The 16,588-nt window shown below is 39.7% G+C and overlaps 2 protein-coding genes and 1 long non-coding RNA gene across 4 annotated transcripts in view; 2 read left to right on the forward strand and 1 right to left on the reverse strand.

Annotated features, from left to right (window-relative positions):
- Positions 1-4,728, forward strand: part of LOC103384745 (vitamin D3 receptor A) — a 51,242-nt gene extending 46,514 nt beyond the window's left edge. The window contains exon 11 of the mRNA XM_008318391.3: positions 1,230-4,728. Within this exon, the coding sequence (XP_008316613.1) occupies positions 1,230-1,483 (254 nt within the window). The 3' untranslated portion in view covers positions 1,484-4,728. The remainder of the gene's footprint in view (positions 1-1,229) is intronic.
- Positions 1-16,588, reverse strand: part of snphb (syntaphilin b) — a 1,167,912-nt gene that overhangs the window by 899,210 nt on the left and 252,114 nt on the right. The gene's annotated exons all lie outside the window — the stretch shown is intronic.
- LOC112487615 (uncharacterized) overlaps positions 5,086-16,588 on the forward strand; it is a 24,377-nt gene continuing 12,874 nt past the window's right edge. The window contains exon 1 of the long non-coding RNA XR_003050877.1: positions 5,086-11,319. This is a non-coding gene — a long non-coding RNA (uncharacterized LOC112487615). The remainder of the gene's footprint in view (positions 11,320-16,588) is intronic.

Genomic DNA, 16,588 nt, shown 5'->3' on the forward strand with positions numbered 1-16,588 from the left:
CTGCGTGTGTGTGCTGACGTGTTGCCAGCTGAGCCAGTGACATGAAGAAACGTTCGTTCCTGGAATATGACACGTTGTCATATAAGAGGCTGATACATATGGATGTACTGTTCAGTGGTTGATCTCAATGTCTAACATTACTGTGACTCACTTTGTGTATGTGTGTGTGTTTGTGTGTATAATTTTCCTTGGGTTGTCTATCGTACAAAAAAGCCAACATAAAAAGAACAATAGCAAGGTGTGTGTGTGTGTGTGTGTGTGTGTGTATCTCGCTGCATATATTTATATATACTAAAACTGTTTGTTCTGCAGCTTAAACACTAACATTATGAATTGTAGTAGTAAATAATAAACATGTTATTAGGCCCCAGCGTTGTTTGTTCTGTCTAGAATAATATTGCATTTCACAGCAAATGTGAGATCACCGCGGTAACACACTGCTGCTGCTTTACGTAATTACAATGTTTGTCCATCAGTGCACTGTTATTCGCCTTCAGCCAGAGGCAAGAATTTGAGACCCATAAATCTCAAAATATACAGATGTCTGACAGTAATAAAAGGCCAGACTGTAAGAACCTGTTCCTACAAACTTCAGCACCCACTTCATTTGTGAGACTCCACTTTCTTTCTAACAGATCTGCTGATATGTTAGTTCAACGACAGATTTGATCTTTAGGCATGAATAACAGCAGGCGACAGAACACAGGAGAGAACAGATGTTCTCTGATTCTTCACAGACGATTAGCAGCTGCGACACTGGAGCTCTTATCATTTTCTCTGTGTGCGTGTACGTGTGCATCTGTGCGTGCTTGGATGCATGCAGTGAGCCAGAGCCAGAGCCTGAAAAGTATGTTTGTGAAATTCTTTAGCTGTCTTTGTATGGACTGGAGTTTTTGTCAGTCAATGTAATTAATTTGTAAGAGAAGATCATTATCATCGTTAATATTAGTTATAATATTAATAATAATGATAATAATGATCTAAAACTCCATTGCTTACGTTTTAAATTCACAAAGATCCAGTAGGTATAACACACACACACACACACACACACACACACACACACACACACTGGTCTGTACTATATTTCAATTCTCTATATTTTATGTGTACTGATTGAGTGAAACTTGATTATTATCATAACATGAACATAAACATGAAACTAACTCATTATAACCATATCTAGTTTTCAAAACTTTTCTGATCTTGTAATCCTCCCCATTCTACAGATCGACCTGGTGTCCAGGATCATGCTCGTGTTGAGCAGCTCCAGGACCATCTGTCAGATGTGCTACAGGCTTACATCCGGGTCAATCACCCAGGTGGACGCCTACTCTATGCCAAGATGATCCAGAAACTGGCCGACCTGCGCAGCCTGAACGAGGAGCACTCCAAGCAGTATCGCTCGCTCTCCTTCCAGCCCGAGCACAGCATGCAGCTGACTCCACTAGTGCTGGAAGTGTTTGGAAGCGAGGTGTCTTAGCAGAGGACGAGACAACCGTTATCCACACCTATCATGCCCCATCAGATGATTTTTTTTTAGCCCTTAACCAAACCCCCATCCTTGTGACATCCTAGGACATTTGGGAAATCCTTAGATAATCAGATGGACAGTTAACAATCACCTGCTCATCATCAGCCTTGTTCGCTCCTGACACTAAGGAGCAAGATTCCGATTCCTGGACCTCTGGATTTGTGGATTAAAGACTCCTTTGTGGGCTGTGGATTCCTGCAGCACTTTGATAAGGGTTACTTTCTCACGTCACCTGACTTACTGCCGTCAGGAACTGATTGACCTCATGCTCCTCTGCATAAATCCAGATTTGCCTTTTCTCGTCACGACCATTCTACAGACGCCACCTTTCTCCCCTGTTTTTACAGTGTCGACAGCCTGATGGATGTTTCTGTCACCCTCATCATTTGCATCATTATCGTCATCATGATGACAGACGCAGAGTTAAATCTCTTAACCATAACTGTACGTAACTTTGTAAGGTACAGATGCATTGTGAGCAGTATTACTACCCTAGTATTGCATAGCTATGAACTATTTATATTGATTTACAGCTTGTTGACAGCAGATGCATCCAAATATATCAAACACAAACAAGATAAGTGGAAAGAAGCGCTCACAGACATGTCATTAGGGATGCACCAGTCTGACAGAGTTACAACACCAGGGCTGTGTGTTTCATTCAATCCACACAGCAGAGCTGGGACAGAGCGCTTTCTTGTAGACTTTAAGTGTTCTAACCTCGCCCAGTGACTTACCAGTTTTGAGGGATCTCTACAATCATGAAGATTTAAAAATGTGTTAACTACAGACTGTACCTAGGACTGAAATTGAAACCGACAAGTGTAGTACTAAACATTAAAAGTCTTCTAATTCAATTTACATCCCATCGATTGGCCAAGCGGAGGTGACCCCCCCAACACATGATATTAATGTCTAAGCGGTGCATCCCTAAAGGTCATGGTAATACTTAGATGTCCTGGTTTAAAAATACCTGGTGAAGAGTCCAAGCCCCATGTCTGGGTGTGGGAGAGGTGTCAGATGGTCAGATGAAGTGAAGAAAGGACGCTTATGTGCAGAAATGGTTGAGGTTAACAGGAATGAAAAACGTGGAAAGATTCTACAGTTTGAATTCCCTGCTCCCAGTGCACAGGGATTTTCACAACAACACGAATGTATGTATATTGCTATATAAATAGAAATGATACAATCAGTATAAGCTGTTTTATAAATATATATATATATCTATATATATAGATGTATTTAAGAGAGCAGATGATTGCAATTATGAACGCAAATTGTTCTGTCTAAATGGTAGAGGATTTAAAGATCCCTCCTCAACTGTGTTTTTAGAATACACACACGAGAAAGCACTGAAAAGTGTGCGAGGGGTCCTTTGTTATTTTTGTGATGTGTACAGTTTTTGAGATTATGGATGGACCACAAGGGGGCGTGTACAGGCTCTGATGGAGGGTTGGGTGCAGGAGAAGCACTTGTTTTTTTTGTTGGAAGCTTGTGGATTATTGGACCTGTGAAGTCTGTAGGTCGTCACGTCACCAAGTGTCGTGGCCTGTTGGTGGCTGTAGAAACAGGATTAGAGGCGTTCGATTGGCTGGTTAGATTGCTGCTAAGACAGTTAGAGCCGGGGAGCTGGACAGAAAGCAGCAACCCGGCTGTTGCCTCAGGGAATTAAAAGTTTGTCTGATGATTTTTGTGTACGTGGGTGTTTAAGGTGTGTGCATGTGTGGTAAGCTCACAATCATATGAGATGGAGATTGTTTTTGAAGCTCTAGGATTCACTGTGATTTGTAATGATACTAAACAACAGCGTATGTAAGCTAAAAATAAGACTTTTTAAAAACAATTACTATAAGATTTTCATTCCTACGAAGTTAAAATTACAGATTGCAGTTCTTTAATATATACTCAGTAAAAGGCTTGTAATTACATTTACATTCAAACTGTTACCAGTGTTTAAACTTAGGCTTTGTGTTTATTTTTTTATTTTTATTTTTTATTCAGGGCAAATTAAAACTTCTACTGATGGTAGCAATATACAATAATGTTTTATTTTCAAATGAAATCCTTCAGATGCTCTTCAGAGTGGGACAGAAATGTAGGGACACGAGAGAAAACTTTTGATATTAATGAGATAAACAAGGCCTCAGCCTGTTGTATCTCATATATAATTATGTCATTTCAGCACCAGCCGTATAAGCCAGGTCTTGGATGTTACTTTTTAAACATCACTACATGATCATATCACATATCACTTTTCCGTTGACTCGCTGCATGCTCTCCCCTCACGCAGACCTGGATCTCCCCCTTGTGGACAACTTTTGTAAATACCACTTGCTAAGTCTGTACATAGTTCAGGATGAGCGTAGGCAAAATAACAAAGTAGAGAAATCAACTGTCGATGATGATGTGGTTTGCAGCAATATATGCAACGAGGAGATGGAATATTTTCTTGTATTTTACTCGAATGTACAGAGTTGGTCATTTTTGCAAGAGTTACTGAGTTGTATTTGGATTTGACTAGCACAGCTCTTCACGAGCTGCTGCTGGTTTCCAATGACAAACGTATTTAAGCAACATTTTTAGAAGAAAATATGCCAAAATAGTAAAGTCACAGTAAAAGACCAGCACTGGTGTAAACTGAACAGCAATGCAGTGATAGAACCACAGAGGTAATTGTCATCTGTGATGTCGGCCACATTATATGATCAGTAACTGAACTCTTTTAAAGGAGTTCACCAAAGTCATTTTGGTATCCAAAAAGAAAAAAACTTTTCAAGAAAGTGAAGCTAAGGAACAACAAACATTTACCTACAGTAGATGTGTTTCCCATTTTTGTATTGAGGATATACAGAATTCCTCTCAAAGCTGGCAGGTGACTTCCTGTCGTCCTCTTATATAAAGTCTGTGGATGAGACTCGGAATTAGGGACTTGGACTTGCAGAAGTCCTAATGTGATTGAACATTCCTAGTAGTGGTTGTGTAGCGCATTCCAGCAAACTGAGTCTCACATTCTACACTTCCTAAAAAAAAACACTAAAAACCCCCAGTGTCAAATATTCCCATCAACTCAGTTTATCTCTGCAGGAAGTGTGCCCTCTGTGCGTTCCAGGCTTATGGATGTACGTCTACTCTCTTTCTCTCGCTTTCAAATGTCAAATCGTTAAGGTCTTGACAAATATACAGTGTAACCAGGATTTTATTTTTCATTTTGTTGAGAAAAAAGATTTTGTTCTTTTTAAGACTGTTGATAGGTGTGTTTCTGAGATTGCTGTTTAGCTTGTGCTTTGCCTGCTGCAGCCTTTCAAACAGAGCTTAGCGAGAAGGACGTGGACTCTTGGAGACTTTTACAGCGACAGATGAACATTTTTAACTGACAACGTGGCTTTACCTTGTTGGCCCGAGAGAAACACACAGACCCTTTTCCTACTGAAATACTAAAAGACTTTGACCTGGATATGTAACAGGAATGCAGGAAGGAACACAGTGGACCTACATATATATATATATATATATATATATATATCTATATAAGGACAGTCCCAGCTACAGTCCCAGCTCTGTGTTTCTAAAGAAAAGGCTACCTTTGCTTTTCAAGAAGCATGGTATCAAACACAATCGAGCGATCATTTACTAACACTGCCTGAACTGACAAACGCAGGATTAAGCCAGTAAAAACTTGCAACAACAGCATGGCCGTGCCTCTACATCACCCAGTCATCTAACCCGCCCCTACGTGTTAGCCATCTAAAGCAGGATTACTCCTCATAGCTTTAACTACTTCAGCGACTCAGCTTTTAGAAGAAGAAGGAAAAAATCATGGCGCATGGGAGCCTAAATAAATCGGACATGTGATGGCTACGCAGAAATGGCAACGTTGAACCAGATGAGAAGAAAAGAGAAAGAAAAGAGAATCCTCTGGAGTGGACGTCCATGTGACTGTGTAGAACCTGTATAGAAGATCATAGAAGAGACATGGATACGTTGTATGCCACAGGCAGACATAGGTACAGGCAAAGTGCTCAGTGACTGACAAGAAAATATGTTGCCTTCTAAACCCAAAGGTGTTGTTATCTTTCACACTATGTAAAGTCGCATAATGCAGCTCTTAACATTTTTCTAGGAATCATTGTTGGATGGTAGAAAAGTAGATTTTATACATGACGTCCAACATGTACATCATCTGTTTAAATACAGGATGTGGTGAAGTGGTGAGAGAACACTCAGTTTGACAGGTCCTCGTGGTGAAACATCATGTTTCCAGCATTGCTTTGTTGCTCACATTTTTTTTTTATCTCAAATACTCTAAGGTAGAGTATGCCAGAGTTTTGTGTTAATGCAGATCATGTAGCTCCCTGCAGGGGGAGCTGATGATGCTGTATAAATGCCATATTAGGTCTACCTTCGATGTTATATCTAGCTCACCTCAGTTCTTAAAATTAAAATTATTTTATAAAAAAAAGGTTAAGTCAAAGTTTGCAGAGATTACCTAAAGATGGGGAACAGTTTTAGGTCCATAGTGCAGCCTCTTATAGATCTGTTTTTATTGTTAATCATCTCAACCTGATAAAGGAAAAAGATGGAAAATGGTGTAGCTAATATAGTCACCTTTTTTCTTTTTTAGGGAAATTCCGGCATACTCTACCTTCAAATTTCTGCGTAGACATTAAAGTTCAGACTCGGAGCTGAGGGGTCTCTCTTCACCTCTTCACCGTTCTTGTCCTAAAGCCAGGTCAGCAGCTCCACCTCAGAAGCCTTACTCAATGGAAACCTCACTCAGCTGGAAAACATCAAACAGATACCTCAGACATTTGTTTTTACAATAGCTTTGAAGGGAACCAAACATAAACTCTGGACACACACACACACACACAGAGATTCAAACACACTACAACTCAGTTACTCAGTATTTTACAGTGTATGATGTCATACGTACACTAAAGCAGTTGCTGCTGGTTTTATTCAGTAGGAGACTTTACATTGAAATCCTGTTGCCAGTTCACAGTCTGTATGTCAGTGGATCCCCATGTTTTTGATTGACAAGTCTAATGTCTCATCACCTTCTTCCTGTCTTGTCGTCTGTCTTCTCTCTAATGTCATGAGGTGCCGCTGAGCATTTAACCAAACATACTACCTCCCCCTTCTGCACACACAGTGCATATACATATATACATATACATCTACGTATATGTATATATATGTTTGTGTGTGAATACAATATTTTGTTCTGGAATCACAACTTCTGTTTACAACAAGGGATCTCTTCTATTTTTAACACTAACTTAGAAGTTTGGTTTTTTTTATACAGTGCTTTTTCCCTTTTTGAATGCTGGATTTTTTTTTTTCCAATTCTACCAAATGCTAACAAATATGTTATTCAATCAGAGACCTCTGTAATGTCAAACATCCATGTCATGTGTGAAAGTCACACAGCAGCTTTTAGTTTCCAGACACTTCACACCTCTGGTACTTTGATCTCAAGCTGACTTCTACCTGTTGGGTCTAACGTTTTTTTAGTTTTCAGGAAATGTCTTACCTAATCCCAGACGTCACTTTGACTCTGCGAAAACAACAATACTAGAAACAAACAGAGGAATCTGCCAATGAGGTGAGACTGTTTGCTTTGTGATATTTTTCTGAAAAAGTACAGGGGTCATTAATATGAAAGACTAAAATACCCCATTGTTACACATTTTATCTTGAATTTAGCTAAGTGATCTTCTTGCTATTCTGAATATAGTAGAAAAATAACTGCTTATTATAACTGGTTTACCTGTAACTGGTAAACAGCTCGAAATGAGATGAAAATTATTATTAAAGTGAGGTCAGCGGTATTTCTTCTTTTTAACAGATAACAGATTATTTTTTCAGCACCTAACGGACAGAGAGGGGAGGCTGCAAAGAATGGTCTGGAGCACTTACTACTTCACCTTGACTTAAGGATGCTTACTTTCTCTGAGGAGAGTTTTCAGAAGCGTCTCTAGATTGTGTTAAAATCACTACGTTCACAGGCAGTTTTACGTGCACACCACTGCTCTGTACGCTGACTAAACAATTTTAGACGATATGGAAGCTTGTCTCTGAGGTCAATATTAGGGTCTCTCTTTTTCTTAGTTTAGAATAAAAACAGTGATTAGTCTCAGAGAGTCACCAAAAACATCTTTTTTCATTTAACACTTTTTATCTCTGTTTCATCAGTATTTTGCCCTTGTTTGTTGCTGTGTGGGCATTAACCTGATTTTGGCAGAGAGATGAAAGCTGCTGTGTGAATGTAGCAGAGGTGATGGAGGGATGTGGCTTTTTTTTCCGGACACACAGGGGTCATGTGTCAGACTGGCAAATATAGACTTGCACGTCCTTCACTTCGAAAACGAAATGTTACCTGTGGTGATGTAGTAAACTGTCACCTGATTTGACCATCAGTCTGAAACAACCCCCCACCCCCGACCCCACCCCCTCTGGCCTGTTTAAGGAACTCCAGTCACACAGTCTCCTCCTCCATCCGTCTGCCTCACTTCTTTTTTCTTTTCTTAAATCTTCCTTCAGGGTTTGTAACATTGGGATCCAGTTTTTGACGACTGAGATATGAAACAGTACTTATTTTTATTTTGAATCCTCACACCATCTTCAGTCCAGTCACAGCACCCTACCGCCTTCTAACCTCTGAACTTTGTGCCGCTTTGCTGCTCTCACTCAGATTCATACAAACAGGCCTTTTGGAATATACTCTGAATATTCTCTGTATTATATATTGTACGATGATTATTTCAACGTGAAGGTCATTTTCTTTCATTAGCTGCCTTTGAAGCTTACATCTGTAAATGAACAGACTGGAATCACTTAGATATTTACTTTAAAGACAGAACATCGAAGGTAAACATGTCTCTCAAAATGTGAAACCTAATTTGCCAAATGTAGATAAAGATAAAAGTACAAGTTCTTGACATTTGACTTAAAAAAAGTAAAAAAGAACAACTAAAAATTCGATTGGTTTAAAGTTACTGCACCACACTCAAAAGTTAGCAACATATGTGCTAAAAGTAAATAGAAGTAAAACAGGAAAAAGTGTAGCAAAAACCTAGCTTCAACATTTATGTATATATATATATATAAAGATGAATCTTCTACTAAAAGACTCCTGTGTCGCATGCTGACGACTTTTCTCTGGTCACCTTTCTCTGCTACCTCTTCAAATAAAACTGCGCTTGCTTAAACACACACGCACACACGCACTTAAATAGCAGCACTCTGACACAAAAACGACACTAAAACACAACAAACACTCTGATGGACACACACACACACACACACACATCTGTGCACTTGTTTCTCCCTCACCAGCAGTTATTGCCAATGATGCACTTGTGTTTTTGTCTGGAGATGCTAAGCTAAACATGTGATGTCAAAAAAAAGTACACAGATTTCTAGGCATCTTGTCTTTATAAACAAAAAAAGAAAATAAAAAAGTAAAGTGTATTCTCTGCACTGAGACCCAGCTGGGTAGAAGATTAAATGAAAGTTTTTTTTGCAGTACATACAGACAGAAAGGACAATTGCCCACAGCCTCGCACGCTCTTAGCTTAGCTCACTTGTACCTTGGTGTGCCTCAAACCCACAGCCTTATTTTGGGACAATATCAGGGGTTATGAACACAGAATATACTGGACAATCTGTCTTTGTTTTACTCCTGTTCACACACTTTTGGTGGCTTTTATTTCTTCTGTTTTTCTCAAGCATACATTTGTTACATTGTGGTAGGTTTTAGCCATCAACTGTAGCTGGTAGAAAGTGAGTGTAAATAGAGTTTCCACTCTTCTGGGTGATTTTTATATTTCTTATTTGGAAAAATTAGATTTGATTTCTAAAGAAAACACGCAGCTCGACCCATTTTCATCATCATCATCATCAAAAAAAAAAAAAGTTTCAAAATCGTACTTTGTCACACTAAAGTCCCAAGATAAGCTGCGTCGCCCTCACACTTGCACACCACATTGCAGTAGAAACCCTCCATACCTCAGTGTTTCTCACAGAAACTGGTCTTTAATTTCTTTGCTACATTTACAGCTGCCATTGCATCACTGTTGATGACACACGCCGTCATTAGCCTAATATCAAGAAAATAATAATGTTGTAGTGTTGAAAACTTTAACTCATTGTTTTGTTTCTCTGGTCATAAATCACCGCCTGTACTTTGTGTTGCAAATTTTTGGCTCTTCTTTGATTACATTGCATTGTATGTAGTTTAAAAAAAATACTGATTGATGACATTTCGGGGTAATCACAAATAAAAAAACGCTGTAAATAATGATGCAAAACAACCCCAAGCTTCCTGTTGAGTTTTTGTTTTCATGGGATTGTTGTCTTTAAAAGGTCAAAGTACACAGCACCTGAAACACAACGGTAGAGGTGTAGTACATGTGTTCTGTCGATAGGTGGCAGCATACACATGATGTATGGTATCAGTTGATAATTGTTTGCACTTATTTTTTAAAGTTAAAAACAAAATTAACATTAAATAACGTTTAAATTATACTTTACACAGACTTTCACACTAAAGTTTTTTTTTTTTAGTCTTTAATTATATTTTGAGACTTTGTTCCATTTTTGTATTTCCTTTTTTTGGCCCTTTCCCCCATTTTCTTTTTTTCCTTGAGACCCTTTCATTTAAAAGTCTTCTCACACCTGTATGTACAGTATGTGGAACAGTCTGCTGTCTCGGCTGTAATGGCCGTGTTGGCCAGTGTACAACCAGTGCCTTACGGTACAGTATGTACAGTCACTGTGCAGCCGGAGACATCAGTATCTGGTTGGTGGTCAGGGGGCTTCATCTACGTGCAGCTTTTATTTTGAAAATCCCCTGTCAGCCATACTTAAGTTGGTGGTTTTTTCCTTCCTTCCCTCCTTCCTTCCTTCCTTCCTTCCTTCCTTCCTTCCTTCCTTCCTTTACTGTCACCCCACCCATTTCCTCTCTCTCCTTCATTTCATCCAACAGTCTTCTCTTGGCTCCTCCTCTTTTCCTAAACACTGAGGCAGAATATTACACTCTTATTTTTAAAGGCTCATAGATATAATATGAATCTACAGCTGCATCACTAAGATTCATGAGATTCTTTGAAAAGTGGTATAGATCCATTATGCTGCATGTTGGAATGCATCAAAAACCCAAGGACTACATTTGAAAGAAGACAGTGTTGGCCTCACATCGCTTCCCTCCTCCCAGAAGGGAGTCTCCTCCAATATTTCTCACTTGTCTCATTTTCACATCATGAGCTCTGTTGCTTTTTTTCCCCTTTAAAAAGAAGAAGGGAAGGAGGAGGAGGAGGAGGAGGAATGTTTCAGAGGATAAGATTCTCCATTCTGCAGCCAAGTGTCCGACATCCGCAGCTGCTGCAGGAGACAAATGGAGAAGTTGCCGGAGTCTTTAACGCAGCATTTTATATTTATGTCTCCACTTTCTCACAGTGAATCAGGCACATTCTCAAATAACCTGTCATCTTTACACAATAAATGTACCTACCTCCCTGACTGCTCCACACACCAATCCCAACAGTTCCCCCGGCACATTCTGAAGACACAGCACTACTTTCTAAGAAGGAGAGAGAGACAGAGCTGAGGTAAAAGACTGTACCGTTACAGTACGAATGTCTCTGAACAACTCAATTATCCTCCGAGTCCTTAAAGCAATTGTTTCATTGATTTGTTTCAGAGAATTTCTCAACTTCACTGGTGCAGGCCAACGATCTGCTCTTCCTCCTGAGTGATGCGTTCATGGACATCTCCAAGGTCAGGTATGATTACAGTCATGGCTGCTAATGTCAGACATGATCAGGAAATGAAAACACATGGAGGCTAACTGTTTGCACATGTGCAGATAAATCTGTCTTTAACAGTACATACAGTCTCTGAGCTGCAGACCGCTGTTCGTTTTCTACATCTACATTCTTAGACATCACCGGTCGTATTTAATAGAATTTGCCAGCAGTGTCGTGTGCTAACCTGTTGCTGATCTTTGAACTATCTTTTAGCCAATAACAGTAACTATTTGGAGGCTTTGTTGTCATGAAATACATGTTTTTGTGCTAACAATTGTGCACTCTACGTATCGTTAGGACGTCTTTCAGGATAACTTTATGTTTATGTTTACTTTCTTTTACTTTTTTGCCAATATTAGTTACTTTGTTACTTTTTTAAGTCAACTTTTAGATGTCCTTTTGTTTTTTCAGATTTTTTATATTCTACATTTAATTAAACTATTTTTTTCTTAATAATAATGAGATAATAATTTTGAAATTTAATTTCCCGTTTATTTATGTTAATTTATATATATATATATATATATGTATACATACATGTATATATTTATATGTATATATGTAACACACCTCTGTCCCCCCTCCTCCCAACCCCCAACGCCCATGATCATTGTCATTTATAAAAACAATACCTCCACAACAGACACAGATTTGAACCAACGCTTCCAAACAACACTCACGTTCTTACAAAACATTCCTTCAAAAATGAAAGGAAAGAAGTGGCTGACAGTGAGGAGGGAGAAGGGGAGACCGAGCAGCAGGGAGGAAGAACAAGACAACAGAGGAAAAAAGAGGGGGAGCAGAGGAAGAGGAGGGAGGTTTGGGGTGAAAACATGAGGGTGGGGCGCATTAGAACGAGGAGCATCATGGGGTTACACACACACACACACACACACACACACAGACACACAGAGAGAGAGAGAGTTTTGTGGTAACTCTGCTGACGCACATGTGAAACACGGATGGGAAGGGAGGGATGGAATGGAATCTCTGGCAACGATGACCAAACCTCGAGACGAGGTCAGAAAGCCACTGGCGACATGAACGCACTTACAAGCACACACACACACACACACACAAAAGAAAGAGGCAGAACAGTAAGAATAATAATGGCTGCTTTATACGTGATAATGAGTTTTGGGAACATTTTTGTGAAAACTTTACTCTAGCTCTCAGACACACGCCAAAGGTTTTTTACTGCAGTAGAAATCAAATATCCTACATAAGAAGTTTAAAATAGGGCACACGCCTGTTATACTACAAATCATTAAAAGATGACTAAAGTACAAGGGGACAGAACACAGTAAAGTGTTGAAATAATCAAAAATAAAAAGGAAATTCTCAGACATAGCTAACATTTTTCTTTAAGATAGCCAAGAAAGCTACAAATCAGTAATAAATACATACTTTATTTTAAAATATAGAAGGTTTGCCGTAAAAGCAAAAAAAAAAATAAAAAAAATCTGTATGTAAACAGATTATTGCTCATTTTTACAGTCACACACACACACTTTTTTACAAAGAGTCCTTAACATGAACCAAGTGAATCCTGTAGGCCCTTGCTCCATATGTTGAATCTCAGCCCTAACCCTCTCATCCTGACTACAGTAAAGTAAAGTGTGAAGGACAAACTGTCCACACAGTGATAGTTATTTATCCTGACGTACAGCTACACCACAGACACACTCACTGTCCTGTTGGACAGGTATGTAAACAACAGCCGTGTCTGTTGTGTAAATCCAACGCGTATGTAGTTGTGTGTTTGTGTGTGTGCGGTTACATGCATATGTGAGCATGTGTGTTCTGGCCAGTAGGAGCGTGGGAATGTGGTAAAGGATTTCTGTGGTGTTTTTAATGTTTGTTATTAAATATTACCACAAGGGACCACGACCAAACCCCACAACCCCCTCCTTCTCCTCCTCCTCCTCCTCCTTCTGTCCTTCACTGGAACCTTCTCCAGCTCCAACGCTCCGCCTCCTGAAACAACAATGAAACAAAAATAAAATGAAAAATAAAAAAACTCACCCGTCGGTTAAAATAAATCTCTAACAGCTTTTAAAGAACAGACCAAACAAACCAAGTGAGAAACAAACACTGACTGGGCTAAAGAAGGTAACAGTAACCACAGCATGTGGAAGAGTGTGAAGCAAACAGCAGCAGCAGGTGGAGACGGTGGTGAGAGAGGGACGCTGGGCAACACACACACACACACACACACACACACACAGGAGAGACAACCCTGCACTAATGAGAAGTTTGTCTTGGGTAGGTCTGGTGGCTGCAGGCAGACAAACAGTACTCTCCTCCCTGCTAATGCATAAATAGGCAAAACACGTTTTGAAGATGGAATTAAAATGTAAAACCACACCACCTCAGGCTTTAGGTGCAGTCCCAGCCTTTGTATGTGAGAGCAAACGGCTGACAGTCAAAGCCATCTGAGGTTAGGACCTACAAAGTGTCATAGACCATATATAAAATAAATCAGGTATGGACAAACTAAGGCTTCTAACCCTTCAGCTTTTTAATCCGGCCCGCCAAACTTTTTCAAATTATATAATGTATTTATACTATGATTATACTTCTGCCTGTTTCCTGCAATACGCATGTTTCCCCAATACATGGCGTAGACAATTTTAGCATGTTAGCCTTTCTGCATGACTTTTACATGTCATTTATCTAAGTTCACACGAACACTCCATCTATCTGCTCCTGACCCGACCCCCCGTTTAATTTAAGGACAACACGTAATGTTAGCGAAACAACAATAATGTTTGCTAGTAAAGCTAGCAAAAAATAGCTAAAACTGAGCTTAATGTTGACTTAAACTTAAGTTAATTTTAGCCTAGACAATGCTAAACATTGGTCCCAAAGAAAGGCCTCTCCTCAGAGTCCACATCATATCACGTCTGGTTTATTTACAGAGAAAGTTTCTCATTTGCTGAAACTGGAATATCGTGTAAAAACCACCCTTCATTCCTCTGACTGCAGTTTTACTCGTCTGGCATTGAGAGAGAGAGACAGAGAAAAAGAGAGAGAGAGAGAGTGTGTGTGTGTTCTGTTGTCACGATAGACAAGGTCAACTCCTGGGTGGAGCTGACGAACCAAGGATTCATACCTCAGAGTAAACAACTTTCCCTTTTTTTCCCTTGTTCTTGGTAGGAAACACAGAACTCCACATGTTCCCTTTTCCTCAGTGCAGTTCCTTCATGCTTGGAATATCAAAGTTTTCCAAAGATTTTTTTGTATCTCTGTATCACATCCATGAATGTGATTTATCTTCTGCTTCTGCAGTGGAGCTAGTTGTCAAAATGGGACTTGACAGGAGTAGGAATAACATACAGCAGAAGGGAATTCTTCAGTTCGTTAGCAGGACTCAGTGACTGAGCTAATTCAGCTTTATGTTTTAGTTCAAAGTAATGAGTGTGAATGGTTAGTTAAAAAAATAAATACAAAACTGAGTCAGCCAACATCACAGTACTAGTGCGTAGTTCTGGAGACACTGTCATGGTTTAGGGCTGTATTTCTTCTATCGATTATGTAGTAAAGTGTTTATAAAGTAAAAAAAAAAAAATTTCTGGGTAAAAAAAAATGAAATTTTCCACTCAATCTGTTTGTTTTGCACAGTCATTAATCAGTGCCATGTTTTTAGTAGTACTTTGTTTGTTGGGTCCACGGTGTATTTTTATTTCTTGGTATCCAGACATTTATAGCCCGTCCCATCTGATTTGCAGACTGAGTTTTGGCCTTTAAAAAAGCCATGATATTGTTTATGGACCCACACATGCCTGCACTTTTCCAGTATGTGCATGTTTGAAAAGTTTGACAGCAGTGCTCACCCCTCCTCCCCCCATCGGCCCCTGTTTTCTTTTTCATTGCACCCAACTCCATCTGTTTCCAAACTTCTCCTCGTTCCTCTGTTTATTCCCCCTCATTTCCGACTCACTGCCTCCCAGCTATCTTTTCTTCTGCCTTTCCCTGTGTGTGTGAGAGCAGAATCGCGGCGACTCCAAGCTTTTCCGCACAAGCGGCCAAATTTATCCTTGTGGTTTTCTGCATGTTTATTTTGGGTTTTCTTGAGGGACGGCATATCTGCGGGAAAACAAAACAGCCCAGAGCGGGTGCTTTCCCTTTGGGGAATCATCTAGGCTGAGAGTAAAAATAGGAAGTCTCCTTTTATTTTTTAGGGGGGAATGAAATTAAGTTTTGATGAGCTTCTCCCAAGGGTCCACTCATCCAAAGCTGGGACAAGATGTGAGGGATCATCACTCTTTTTATTCCTCTTTGTTTATTTGTCTGTGTGTGTTTTTTTTTAATCCTTCTGTTTCCATTTCAGAGATCATGTGAAAACAACTATTTATGACTTAGAGACGAGTCCAAAATACCACAGCAGTCAGTTTAATATCACTGTCAGCTCATACAATAATTAGCCTAGACTACGCTCAGGGAATTTAACCAACCACTGCACTTCTCTCTTCTCTGTCCTCGCTTTTATTTCTCTATATATCTGGGTGAATCAGTTTTCTTCTTAAAAAAAAAAAAAGAAATCAATCACTGTCGGCTCCTTTAAAAAAAAAAAGAAGAAGAATGAAAGAAATCAGTCTGAACGTTTTCCTCTTTTTTACTGTGTCTGAACTCGATGGCTGTCGTTGTAGGATGTGAGTGTGGGCTGAGAGGAATTCTGGGACAGGAAAAAAAGAACTCCTCCGCTCTGATTTCTCGGTTTGACCTGTGTTTAACATGCTGTCTGCTTTGGTAATCTACTACTACGATTACTACTGCTGATGCTGCTGCTGCTGCAGTAGTAGTAGTCGTAGTAGTATTGCTGGAAAGTGTTCCTGACTCAGGAGGGCAACCTGCTCCAGTTGCATCAGCAGGGAGATGATGGATGAATAAATCTTTGCGTCCACTCCGGCTCTCAGCCTCAGGAAGCAGTTATATTCTCCCTCTATGCAGATGATCTAAGACTCTGGCTGGGAAAAGCTGCCATAAACCCAGAAAAGTCCAACTGTGGATTTCAAAAAGACTTTAAGTGTCTGTCAAAACCCTGCTGCTGAAAATGGAACATTTCTCAACATGGAAATCCTCAAATTACGCCTGCATCCTTACTTTACCTTGTACTTACAGGAAGTTCAACACTATGTCCATTGTGCCGAGTTTCTGTGCATGATATAGGATTACAGAATTCTGAGCAGCACACAGACGGCTCTAAGACGACCAGTGTCTTAACTTTCCTTCACTTCACTTC

The sequence above is a fragment of the Cynoglossus semilaevis genome, chromosome 10, assembly GCF_000523025.1.
Source record: "Cynoglossus semilaevis isolate Cse_v1.0 chromosome 10, Cse_v1.0, whole genome shotgun sequence".
NCBI classification, from domain to species: domain Eukaryota; kingdom Metazoa; phylum Chordata; class Actinopteri; order Pleuronectiformes; family Cynoglossidae; genus Cynoglossus; species Cynoglossus semilaevis.